The sequence below is a fragment of the Oncorhynchus tshawytscha genome, linkage group LG06 (genome assembly GCF_018296145.1).
Source record: "Oncorhynchus tshawytscha isolate Ot180627B linkage group LG06, Otsh_v2.0, whole genome shotgun sequence".
NCBI classification, from domain to species: domain Eukaryota; kingdom Metazoa; phylum Chordata; class Actinopteri; order Salmoniformes; family Salmonidae; genus Oncorhynchus; species Oncorhynchus tshawytscha.
In genome coordinates, this window is record NC_056434.1 from 16,497,233 (window position 1) to 16,510,757 (window position 13,525).

Consider the following 13,525-nt stretch of genomic DNA (forward strand, 5'->3'; position numbering starts at 1 on the left):
GTAGTTGATTTGTAGCTTCCCATGGTGACATATCGGAGAACACTCTATGCCCACTATCATAGAGGTCCAGGAGCAGTCTGGCTCTTCTGCCGTCTGTATAAAACTCTTCGGGGAGACAGAACAAGGCCTTTGACAGTTAAAAAATGTTTTTTTTTGCCACATGATGATGCTATACTTCATTTAACACCACAACACATTCAAATGTGCTCTCAAAACACGTTTTACATATAAAAATTATTTTACTTTAGGCACTCTGTCCCATCCCAACCTATATAAAGACGCTAATCTATATCAATAGACCTTCGTGCACAGTAAGTCAAGCTAATTCACAGATTTAAAATATTATTGTATCGTTGAGCTGGCCACTAGCTAGCTGCAAGTGCAGTAGGGCCTGAAAACAACAAATGTAACTGTCAACACTAGGTGGCAGTAGCGGTGGCAGTGTGTGATTTCAGGACATCAAATCTGCCTGGAACACAGGGAAACTCTGTGGTAGTTACATCACCGAGGTATAAAGTTACATGTGCTGATGCGGAAGTGAGTCAGTTCTCATTCACTTTACTTACTATTTTAACTCAACTAGTGTGTCAGCTAAACTGCTACATCAGATGGGTTCGATTTCGATACTTTCAAAAGTAGATATTGATTAGCGTGTGATCAACATTTGCCAGGCATGCACGAGCCAGAGTTAGCTAGTTAATGCGTTGCAGATGACTGGTCTCCTGTATTTTAATCATGGTAATTCCTCGAGGTAAAAATGTTCTTGTGCGTATTTCATTCTATTGGAAACCACTGTTACAAGGAAGATTGCTCATTTTAACAAACACCCTCAGTGGAGGTGTTATGTTGTCTCTGGGAGATATCATACAGCAAACCAGGGAAAAAATGAAAGATCCTCAGAAAATTCGTGACTGGAGTCGCACAGGTGAGAATATCAAATTGGGTACAGTTGCGGTCAAATATATTGGCACCATTCACTGTTTATTATAAAGAAAGTTGAAATGTAAAACTTTTGGTGTTCGTTCACACGTGTGTTTGTTTTGAAAATAAATAAAATGGCAATTCAACCCCCCAAAAAACAGCGTTCTTCTCCCTTTGCATTATGAAATTCAAGTGGTGCCAATATATTTGGCTGCATCAGTAGGCCGAGTGCAGCTACCACCTGCTCCATTAGCATTGGGCTCTTGGCACAATGTTTATTTTTATACTAGAGCTGACATCATACCCCATCCTTGATAGATGCATGTAGAAAATAATTTGAGGTACTTCTGTCAATAGTTTATTTTCTATTTTCCCTAGGGCACATGTTTGGAGTGGGTTGCTCTATGGGACCTGTCCTCCACTACTGGTATTCATGGCTGGATAAAATCTACATTGGCAAAGCCTTGCACACTGTAGGCAAGAAAGTCCTAGTGGACCAGCTAGTTTGCTCACCAATCCTTGGAGCTTGGTACTTTTTAGGTGAGAATGAAATGCAAAAGCTATTTTGGTTTACATTTATACAAGGTATCATTTATTTTTGCATTAAAATAACTGCAAATAACGTTCTCATATGCAATATTTGATTGTCTTAGTGCAAGAACAAATAGGCCTTCAGCCTTCCCTCGTTTTGTGTATCTATAGGACTTTTCACATTGGGATTAGGATGGGCTCGGGGGTGAAATGTTCTGAATGTGAAAGCATTGTTTGTGTTTACCTTAAGTGTGTGTGTGGAGTCAGTTTAATTGCATCAAGCCACTAGTGAGGTATAAGGGGTTGTGTACCGTACGTCAATACTAGATGTTAAAGAGTGGGTCAAAGTTTGCCAAGAATATGACAAATGGCATTAAGGTAACAAACAACTGATATGGGTACCAAACCCTTACTATTATGATTGGATGTTATCTGTAGCCTGTGTGTCTCCATTTTTATACTGACTAAATACTGTTTAATCATTTGGTAGATATCCCAGACTTTCATACAGTCAATGCACCCATCCTTCACCTTTGTTTATTGCAGGCATGGGAGTAATGGAGGGACACGGTCTATCCAAAGGCGCGCTGGAATTCAAAGAGAAGTTCTGGGAGTTCTATAAGGTAAGTACTACAGTCCTGTATGATGTAGAATGTATTCCTTGTTCAATTTTACCATCTTATATGTTATGCTGATGTATCTATGATGACACTAGAGAATACAGAGGGTTGATTTGACTGAGGTTATGATGTTTTTTATTATTAATGTGTTTCTTACCGTAGGCTGATTGGTGTGTCTGGCCTGCCGCACAGCTGATCAACTTCTATTTCCTTTCACCCCAATACCGGGTCCTTTATGTGAACACAATAACCCTGGGTTGGGACACCTACCTGTCTTACCTCAAACACAGAGTAAGTTGGACTGTAGTCAGAGAGATATTGGAATCAATAGGGAAACATAGCTCCCTTTTGCCTGGCTACCCAAACTCCTTGCTCCGGGCCTCCAGCCTGTACCCACGGAATACCCGGAAGGTAGTTTCTTCTCTGCAATGAGTCTAGATCTGAGTACCTCCCAGACGATTTCTATAATGGAAATCCATTTTAGACCATCTGATTGGTCCCGATGGGTTGAATGGGTTGAACTAGAGCCAGAACACATGTAAAGCAGCATTTCGAAAATGTGTTTTTAGCTTTGACACACTGATTGGTTAGAGATAATCTAATTGCTGATGACCTTGGTTTTATACAACCCCCCCCTCTCATTTTGACGTCACTACAAACGACTTCAATGATGGCAGTCTCAGACCGAAATATGTAGCGAACAATAGAGCAGCGGAAGAATTCAGTTTGACTCGTCAGGCAAAAACCCCTTCATTAACTTCTCTGTCAAATACACTAACACATAAGGACAATACACTGATAGAATTCTAGTACATCCTGCGTATATATTTCTAATCCATTCTATTGGTCTTTTGACAGGAAGATGATCAACCACGAGAGCTCGTTCTTGACAGTGGTGTCATAGAGGTGACCCAGGAGGCTGTTGGGCCCATCGCTCCAGCTAAACGGTTTAAGGAGTAGGTTTAGCCCAAGTACTGAACTCCAAATAGTTGAAGATCAATGTTTCATTCTTGGAACAGCTGTCTTTTGCACACTGGAAGGTGTATAATTTCATGCGTGTATAATTAGTTATGTGTCATGTAACTTTTCTGGTTAAATTATTTCCAGCCACAGTAACTATAATCAAATACTGTTATCCTACTGTTTAAGATACCAATCTTGCCTACTGCCTAATATTTGTCTCAGGATTTCAAATGGACCAATAAGTTTATCTGAATAATGAAAGATATCAATTACTCCAGTATTCAATGTTTTACTGCAAGATGATTGTTCTAGTGACCTCTATGGTTAGTCACATTGATGTAGATGTTTTTCACAACAATTTAAAACTTGGTTTTGATGGTTAAATACATGTTCTATTACTTTTGAAAGGATTTACATATTCAACAGTTAAATGAAGAATGCTATGTATTTATTTACATAGTTGGTAAGTTATGGCAAATGTGTTGAATGGAAACGATAGATTATGCACAGTCCGTTCATAATACATATCAATCTATGATCTCTTATTTGCATAGGTGGGTGGAAAACAATCTGTAAAATGCTGTGATTAACATGTTTAATATTTGTTTGTTTTTTAAATACAACATTTTAAAAATGTGTGTAGTTGTCTGACCTGATTACTCTTAAATAATACATTACAACTGTGCTTCTGATTTTTTTATTTATCAAAGGATATGTGACCGTTTTTTTTTAATGACATTTTTGCAGTAGTGCAAAGTACTTGAGTAAAAATACTTTCAAGTACAACTTAAGTAGTTTTTTGGGTCTCTACTATACTATTTATATTTTTGACAACTTTTACTTTTCCTTCACTACATTCCTAAAGAAAATAAATGTCCTTTTTTGCTCCATACATTTTCCCTGACACGCAAAAGTACTTGTTATATTTTGAATGCTTAGCAGGACAGAAAATGGTCCAATTCACATATTTATCCAGAGAACATCCTGATCTTCCCTACTGCCTCTGATTTAGTGGACTCACTAAAACACAAATGCTTCATTTGTAAATGTCTTGAGTTTTGGAATGTGCCCCTGGTTTGCTTGTTTGCTTAATATAAGGAATTTAAAATGATTATTTTAGTTTTGATACATAAGTATATTTAAAACCAAATGCTTTTAGACTTTTACTCGTATTTTACTGGGTGACTTTCACTTTTACTTGAGTCATTTTCTATAAAGGTATCTTTACTTTTAGTCAAGTATGACAATGGGGTACTTTTTTCACTATTGCGTTTTTGGTAGGAAAGTGGTTATACATTCAGTATTATAAGATATTACCCATAAACACTTGTGTATAGTGAGGAATTCCTCCCACTGTTGATTTAAGAATACCGACAGAGGCTTAACTTTGCATCCAATTTGCAACAGATTTTAATGCGAATATTTTAAAATCGGCATAAAACAATATGGCCATTTTCCCACCAGAGATGTTTCCATCAAACGGACCTATTGTGCATGAAAGGCTGCGCGTGTGGAAGTGTAAAGAACAGGAAGGCCCGCACACTGATTATGCACATTAAACGTTAAAATATTTCACCTCACATGACCGTTTTGCACATGACGCATCGTTGGTGTGGAAACAATTCAATTCACTTTTGCATAGTCAATCATAATTAATCACAGAGGTACATATGGTCATAAAGGGTTATATACATACAAATAGTCCAAGTTAACCTAGGTAACTATAAAAAAAGATTACGTTGGAAACTGTTGGAATACCCGTCCAAAAGACAATTACGCGCTGGACGCGCGGTGGCTGTAGATACAATTACAGTGACCTATTTCAAAAATAAAACATTGATATCAATGAGAGGGACACATGTAGGGCCTAGTAGTTACATAAAATCTAATATGTAAAACATGACAAAGTGGGGACCTGGATGGCAGGACAAATCAACTTAACATATGAATGTAAGATATGGTCTGATATCAAACTCTTGGTTCAGACCTTTAGGAAACATGGTGGACAAACGGTGAATCCAATACAATTCTATGCTCAGTAGAATGTATCTCAGAAAGTTGATGTTGTGACGAGCCGCCATGACATGCGCAGCCACAGGGTTTCTATGGTCAAGAGTCCTGATATTACTCCTGTGTTCTGCTATCCTTGTTTTCAGAGCTCGTTTCGTTTTTCCTACATAGCGTAGACCACAAATACAATTGATCAGGAATAGTACATTTTTTTGTGGCTCACACAATGGTGGCCTTAATCTTAATGGCCTTGCCCGTGAACATTGTGCATTTGTTCGTAAAGTGACACTGGATACATCCGCCACATCTGTAATCACCGTAGGTCACATTGTCTAGAAAGGTGCTATGTGGCACTGCTGGAAGATCAGACCTCACCACCATTTGACTGATGTTGGGGGCGTCTGAAGACTTCACGCGGGCTTCTTTCAACGTCTTTTCCAGTTGTGGATCAATGCTCAAGATGTGCCAGTGTTTTTTAATGATATGGTCGAACTGTTTGCCAAGTGGGGAGTATTGAAGGAAGCATTAAACTCGTTGGTCAGGGGGCGGGGTGATTTGGGTTTGAGGCTGTCATCCTGGTTCATTTTCTTGTAACGGTCCCTTGCGTCATGAAGCCATTCCTCTGGGCAACCCCGCTGTCTGAAACGCCCATCCAGACAGTTGGCTTGTTTGTCATAGTCACTGTGGACTAAAGATATTGCGTATGCGACTGTATTGGCTGACAGGGAGGTTCTTTTTCAGGGATGTAGAGTGGAAGCTATCTCTGCTTAACAGGGAATTCCTGTCTTTCGGCTACCTGCATATGTCCGTGTGTGTTACTATCTAGGTGTTTTATTTCTATGTTGGCCTGGTATGGTTCCCAGTCAGAGGCAGCTGTTTATCGTTGTCTCTGATTGGGGATGATATTTAGGCAGCCATTTCCCCACTGTGTTTTGTGGGATCTTGATTTGAGTTAGTGCATGTCAAACCTCTTATGTTACGGTTCGTTGTTTGTTTCCTTTTAGTTTTGTAAGTTTCAAAAAATAAAGATGTGGAACTCAGAGCACGCTGCGCCTTGGTCCTTCTCTCCACACAGCCGTGACAGTACACCTGGCGAGGAGTACACCTCCACAGGAGTCGCTAGTGTGCGATGAGACATGGATATCCCTGCCGGCCAAACCCTCCCTAACCCGGACGACGCTGGGCCAATTGTGCACCGCCCCATGGGCCTCCCGGTCGCGGCCGGCTGCAACAGAGCCTGGACTCCCAGAATTCCTAGTGGCACAGCTAGCACTGTGATGTAGTGCCTCAGACCACTGCGCCACTCGGGAGGCCCGGATATAGATACTTTTGTACCTTTTTCCTCCAGCATCTTCACAAGGTCCTTTGCTGTTGTTCTGGGATTGATTTGCACTTTTCACACCAAAGTACGTTCATCTCTAGGAGACAGAACGCGTCTCCTTCCTGAGTGGTATGATGGCTGTGTGGTCCCATGGTGTTTACACTTGCATACTGTTGTTTGTACAGATGAACGTGGTGCCTTCAGGTGTTTGGAAATTACTCCCAAGGATGAACCAGACTTGTGGAGGTCTACAATTTTTTTTCTCTTGGCTGATTTCTTTTGATTTTACTGTGATGTCAAGCAAAGAGGCACTGAGTTTGAAGGTAGGCCTTGAAATACATCGACAGATACACCTCCAATTGACTCAAATTATGTCAATTAGCCTATCAGAAGCTTCTAAAGCCATGACATAATTTTCAGAAAATTTACAAACTGTTTAAATGCACAGTCAACTTTCTGTATGTAAACTTCTGACCCACTGGAATTGTGATACAGTGAATTATAAGTGAAATAATCTGTCTGTAAACAATTGTTGGAAAAATTACTTGTCTCATGCACAAAGTAGATATCCTAACCGACTTGCCAGAACTATAGTTTGTTAACAAGAAAATTGTGGAGTGATTGAAATACGAGTTTTATGGAGGAGTGTTGGAATACAACCTAAGTGTATGTAAATGTCCGAATTCAACTGTACCTAATAACCATCATATCGAAGTAAATTTGGAGTCACGCGATGATATGGTGTGTGGTCCTCCCACGATGACTTGTTAAACCATACAGTTTATTTGGCTACAGATGAAATAAATTATGATGAACTTAACAGGGTGTTGGAAGTGCACTGTGATCTTGATGCACCTTTTCAATATCTATCAACGGTCTTATTCTGGTGACATGATGATCAATGCTTGAATGCCGTTTGACAAATAAACCTATTATTTCAAGCTTGCGTCCATAATAATCTCATCATAGACTAGCCTACCCGCACAACCTACCTACACTGTATCTGCCACCTGTTAGCTAATGAGCTTACATGCCAGGACCAGATATGTAGGCACATTCAGTGGCGATTTTAACATGTAAATCTTGGTGGGGCAAAAACAAAATACAAGTGGAATGTATGCCAGCAAAGCCACTTCACAACACAACACAAAACAATACATTAATTGCACTATAACGGTGACAAACAGTGCCCACAAACTGTCAGAGCTACATACATTTCTCCCAACATCTTATCACTGATACACCTGGCTATCAGCGGTTCTGACTTGGTGTACAAGGAGAACACTGTAAGAACAGCACATGTTCTGAAGTCAGTCACTGTACATTTCAAAAGTGCAGCAAAACAGTCTGGAAGCGAAACAGTTCATTCAACCTTATTTACTCCCTTTTTTTAAAACATAGCTGATATGGCTGACTTGCTTAAACATACTGTATGTGGTTTCTAATGACAATTGAGATGTAAAAACTATGGCATAAAGGGACGATAAACGAATAAGAGGCAATCCGTAATTTCTTTTAAGACATTAATGAGTGAGCTAGGACGGGCGTAGTCAATATAACTATTTGTTTAGCACTTTTGTATTCGGTGCATGTGACAAATACAATTTTATTTTATTTGAGCATACAATACATTTTTGGACTCACATTGTTGTGCTGTGCTCACTTCAACAGGAAGGTGGTGCCGCGGTCCTTCGTGGACAAATTTTGTCACCAAAGTCTGGCATTCTCTGGATTTATGGTACTTTCAAAACAACTGGGAACTCGGAAAACATCAAGGTCAAATCATGATGACATCATTGATCTTCAGGTCTTACCTCGTTTATTCCCGACTTCCCAGTTGCCTTGAACTCACTGAAGACAAGTTTTCGCAGTTCCAAGTTAACAGTTGTTTTGACGGCGGCACAAATCATGCTTCATTGACAACATGGCCAATGTTGAATGTTTATAATTTTAAACTTGGAAAAGAGCCCCTTAATCCCAGTTTTGGGACCACACAGCCATTGTCACTGATTCCTTCCAAACCACTCATTGTTGAATTTCCGATTTCCAACTTGAGCACGGATCTGTTTTATCTATAATTTTTCTTCATTATTTTTCTTCATATGACAGGGATTTGCCAGAGATGCAACCTCTCTTATCATCACTCAGTGCCTGGGCTTACCTCCACTGTAGCCACACCCCACCATACCCCTGTCTGCACATTATACCATGAATCTATTCTACCACACCCAGAAATCTGGTCCTTTTATTCTCTGTCCCCAAACGCACTAGATGACCAGTTTTGCTAGCCTTTAGCCGTACCCTAATCCTACCCCTCCTCTGTTCCTCGGGTGATGTGGAGGCTAACCCAGGCCCTGTGTGTCCCCAGGCACTCTCATTTATTGACTTCTATAATCAAAAAAGCCTTGGTTTCATGCATGTTAACATCAGAAGCCTCCTCTCTAAGTTTGTTTTACTCACTGCTTTAGCACACTCCGCCAACCCTGATCTCCTTGCCGTGTCTGAATCCTGGCTTAGGAAGGCCACCAAAAATTCTGAAATTTCCATACCCAACTACAACATTTTCTGTCAAGATAGAACTGCCAAAAGGGGAGGAGTTGCAATCTACTGCCCAAACAGTTCGAGCTTCTAATTTAAAAAATGAATCTCTCCAGAAATAAGTCTCTCACTGTTGCCACCTGTTATAGACCCCCCTCAGCTCCCAGCTATGCCCTGGACATCATATGTGAATTGATTGACCCCTTTCTATCTTCAGAGTTCGTTCTGTTAGGTGACCTACACTGGGATATGCTTAACACCCCCAGCAGTCCTACAATCTATGCTAGATGCCCTCAATATCACACAAATTATCAAGGAAACCACCAGGTACATCCTGAAATCCGTAAACATGGGAACCCTCATAGATATTATCCTGACCAACTTGCCCTCCAAATACACCTCTGCTGTTTTCAATCAGGATCTCAGCAATCACTGCCTCATTTCCTGCATCCGCTATGGGTCCGCAGTGAAACGACCACCCCTCATCACTGTCAAACGCTCCCTAAAACACTTCTGCGAACAGGCCTTTCTAATCGACCTGTCCCGGGTATCCTGGTAGGATATTGACCTCATCCCGTCAGTAGAGGATGCCTGGTCGTTCTTTAAAAGTAATTTCCTCACCAACTTATATAAGCATACCCCTTTCAAAAAATGTAGAACTAAGAACAGATATAGCCCTTGGTTCACTCCAGACCTGACTGCCCTTGACCAGCACAAAAACATCCTGTGGTGGACTGCAATAGCATCGAATAGTCCCCGCGATATGCAACTGTTCAGGGATGTCAGGAACCAATACACACAGTCAGTCAGGAAAGCAAAGGCTAGCTTTTTCAAACAGAAATTTGCATCCTATAGCTCTAACTCCAAAAAGTTTTGGGACACTGTAAAGTCCATGGGGAACAAGAGCACCTCCTCCCAGCTGCCCACTGCACTGAGGCTAGGTAACACGGTCACCACCAATAAATCCATGATAATTGAAAATTTCAATAAGCATTTCTCTACGACTGGCCATGCTTTCCTCCTGGCTACCCCAACTCCGGCCAACAGCTCTGCACTCCCCGCAGCTACTTGCCCGAGCCTCCCCAGCTTCTCCTTCACCCAAATCCAGATAGCAGATGTTCTGAAAGAGCTGCAAAACCTGGACCGGTACAAATCAGCTGAGCTAGACAATCTGGAACCTCTCTTTCTAAAAGTATCCTCCGCCGTTGTTGCAATCCCTATTACCAGTCTGTTCAACCTCTCTTTCATATTATCCGAGATCCCTAAAGATTGGAAAGCTGCAGCGGTCATCCCCCTCTTCAAAGGGGGTGACACTCTAGACCCAAACTGTTATAGACCTATATCCATCCTGCCCTGCCTTTCTAAAGTCCTTGAAAGCCAAGTTAATAAACAGATCACTGACAATTTAGAATCCCACCGTACCTTCTCCTCTGTGCAATCCGGTTTCCGTGCTGGTCATGGGTGCACCTCAGCCACGCTCAAGATACTAAACAATATCATAACCACCCTCGATAAAAGACAGTACTGTGCAGCCGTCTTCATCGACCTGGGCCAAGGCTTTCGACTCTGTCCTATCACTGTATTCGTATCGGCAGACTCAATAGCCTTGGTTTCTCAAATGACTGCATAGCGTGGTTCACTAACTACTTCACAGTTCAGTGTGTCAAATCGGAGGGCCTGTTGTCCAGACCTCTGGCCGTCTCTATGGGGGTACCACAGGGTTCAATTCTTGGGCCGACTCTTTTCTCTGTATATATCAACGATGTCGCTCTTGCTGCGGGTGATTCCGTGATCCACCTCTACGCAGATGACACCATTCTGTATACATCTGGCCCTTCTTTGGACATTGTGTTAACTAACCTCCAAACGAGCTTCAATGTCATACAACACTCCTTCCGTGGCCTCCAACTGCTCTTAAATGCTAGTAAAACTAAAAGCATGCTTTTCATCCGTTTGCTGCCCGCACCTGCCCGCCCGACTAGCACTACTCTGGACGGTTCTGACCTAGAATACGTGGAGAACTACAAATACCTAGGTGTCTGGCTAGACTGTAAACTCTCCTTCCAGAATCATATCAAACATCTCCAATCCAAAATCAAATCTAGAATCGGCTTTCTATTTCACAACAAAGCCTCTTTCACTCACGCCGCCAAACTTACCCTAGTAAAACTGACTATCCTACCGATCCTCGACTTCAGCGATGTCATCTACAAAATAGCTTCCAACACTCTACTCAGCAAATTGGATGTAGTCTATCACAGTGCCATCTCTTTTGTTACCAAAGCGCCTTATACCACCCACCACTACGACCTGTATGCTCTAGTAGGCTGGCCCTCGCTTCATATTCATTGCCAGACCCACTGGCTCCAGGTCATCTATAAGTGTATGCTAGGTAAAGCTCCGCCTTATCTCAGCTCACTGTTCACGATAACAACACCCACCCGTAGCACGCGCTCCAGCAGGTATATCTCACTGGTCATCCCCAAAGCCAACACCTGTTTGGCCGCCTTTCCTTCTAGTTGTCTGCTGCCAGTGACTGGAACGAATTGCAAAAATTGCTGAAGCTGGAGACTTACATTTCCCTCACTAACTTTAAACATCAGCTATCTGAGAAGCTAACCGATCGCTGTACACAGTCCATCTGTAAATAGCCCACCCAATCTACCTACCTCATCCCCCATATTGTTTTAATTTACTTTGCTGCTCTTTTGCACACCAGTATCACTACTTACACACCATCATCTGCTCATCATCATCTGCTCATCTATCACTCCAGTGTTAATCTGCTAAATTGTAATTATTTTGCTACTATGGCCTATGTATTGCCTTACCTCCTCATGCCATTTGCACACAATGTATATAGACTTTCTTTTTTTTCTATTGTGTTATTGTACTTTTGTTTATTCCATGTGTAACACTGTGTTTTTGTTTCTGTTGCACTGCTTTGCTTTATCTTGGCCAGGTCACAGTTGTAAATGAGAACTTGTTCTCAACTAGCTTACCTGGTTAAATAAAGGTTAAATAAATTTTAAAAAACAATAAAAAAAGATTGTCGACTTGATTCATGATGATGACTGCTAGCTAATATTTAGAAAGTATAACGTTGACATGATCAGTCCTATCAAAGCTACTGTACATATAACGTATTTGACGTCATTTTATTTGTGGCCAATGACCTTGATCCTTCTTGGAAGGGCACTTCTAATGTAACTCTATGGAAGCACCCAAGGGATGAGAATTTTCGAGGTCCAGTGGTGACCCGTCATTCATGGCAGGTGGGGGGGAAAAGGTATATATGTTGTTTTTTGGGGGGTTTGCCGGTTTACATGTTATTTTGGCATTAATATGTGTCACATATCAGTTTGCAAACAATGTAAAAAAAAATATATCATTGAGTTAAAAAAGCCGCATACAAACAGGCAGCTCCAGAATGCAGGTGTTTCAGCTCAGTGCTTTCTGTGGTGGTGGGGCAGGCTAAGCAGAAAATAGGAGCATTGCACCATGATTGGCTCAGCATTGCACCGTGATTGGCTCACTGTTCTGTCACTCATGGGGACACTACATCACCCGCCTTTAGTAAGGATAGACATCAAGAATATGAGCCCTTTGGGTGCTGCCATGGAGTTACATTAGAAGTGCCCTTCCAATAAGGCTCAAGATCATTGGCCACAGATAAAATTACGTCAAATCACATTATATCTACAGTAGCTTTGATTAGACTGATCATGTCAACATCTTACTTTCAAAATCTTAGCTAGCAGTCATCATGATAAACCAAGTAGACAATCTACTGGCAAATCCTTTTTAATCCTTGTCATGTTAAGAGAAATAATGATGATAAATAATAGATCAAACGCATCAGTGCTCATCCGCCATTGGACATAAATATAACACAATAAGTTGGAAATCGCAAATTCAACAATGAGTTGTAAGGAAGGAATCGGTGACAGTGGCAAACCGCAAGCATTGCAACTGGGATGTCAGACTTGGAAAATACGTTTTGAACAGTCATCCAACTCGGAATTGTAAATCTCTTTCTTTGATGACAAAATTTGCCAACTGAAGGTCCGCCGCACACAAGGTGAGTCCAAAAATGTCTTATATGCTGCTGCATAAATGATGTAATATGCCAGGGAGATATGGGAAGCCATATCAGCTATGTTTTTTAAAAAGGCAGTAAACGAGGCTGAATGAATTGTTTCGTTGCCAGACAAGGCTCCGCTGATAGCCAGGTGTAGCGTGGTAAGGATTCACTCCATTGTGCTGGAAAGAAATCTCTGCTGTTTGGACAGCTTTATGTAAGGCCCTAACAATGTAAGGCCCTGCCTGGTGGGCACCGCTTGATGCTGTTATAGTGCAATGAATGTATTGTTTAGTGGCTTTGCTGGCATGCATCCCAAAACATTTTTTGTTGAGTTTGCCTCACCAAGATTTACATGCTAAAATCGCCACTGTCGAGGTCTAACTCATGGGAACGTGGTGTCTCCATGAGTGAAAAAAAACTGAGCCAATAATGGCCAAATTGGTCCATAGTTTCTGCTGGCTTGCCCCACCACCACCACCACCACCACCACAGAAAGCACAGAGCAAGGCTGAAACACTTGCATTTTGAAGCTGCCTT

General features: G+C 41.4%; 1 protein-coding gene across 1 annotated transcript; it reads left to right on the top strand.

Moving 5' to 3' along the window:
- Nucleotides 1–502: 502 nt before the first annotated feature.
- LOC112252127 (mpv17-like protein 2) lies at nucleotides 503–3,673 on the top strand. Its single transcript, XM_024423093.1, has 5 exons — nucleotides 503–925; nucleotides 1,300–1,461; nucleotides 1,999–2,075; nucleotides 2,235–2,363; nucleotides 2,931–3,673. The coding sequence occupies exons 1-5, from the start codon at nucleotides 736–738 to the stop codon at nucleotides 3,030–3,032; spliced, it is 660 nt and encodes a 219-aa protein (XP_024278861.1). The 5' UTR covers nucleotides 503–735; the 3' UTR covers nucleotides 3,033–3,673.
- Nucleotides 3,674–13,525: the final 9,852 nt, after the last annotated feature.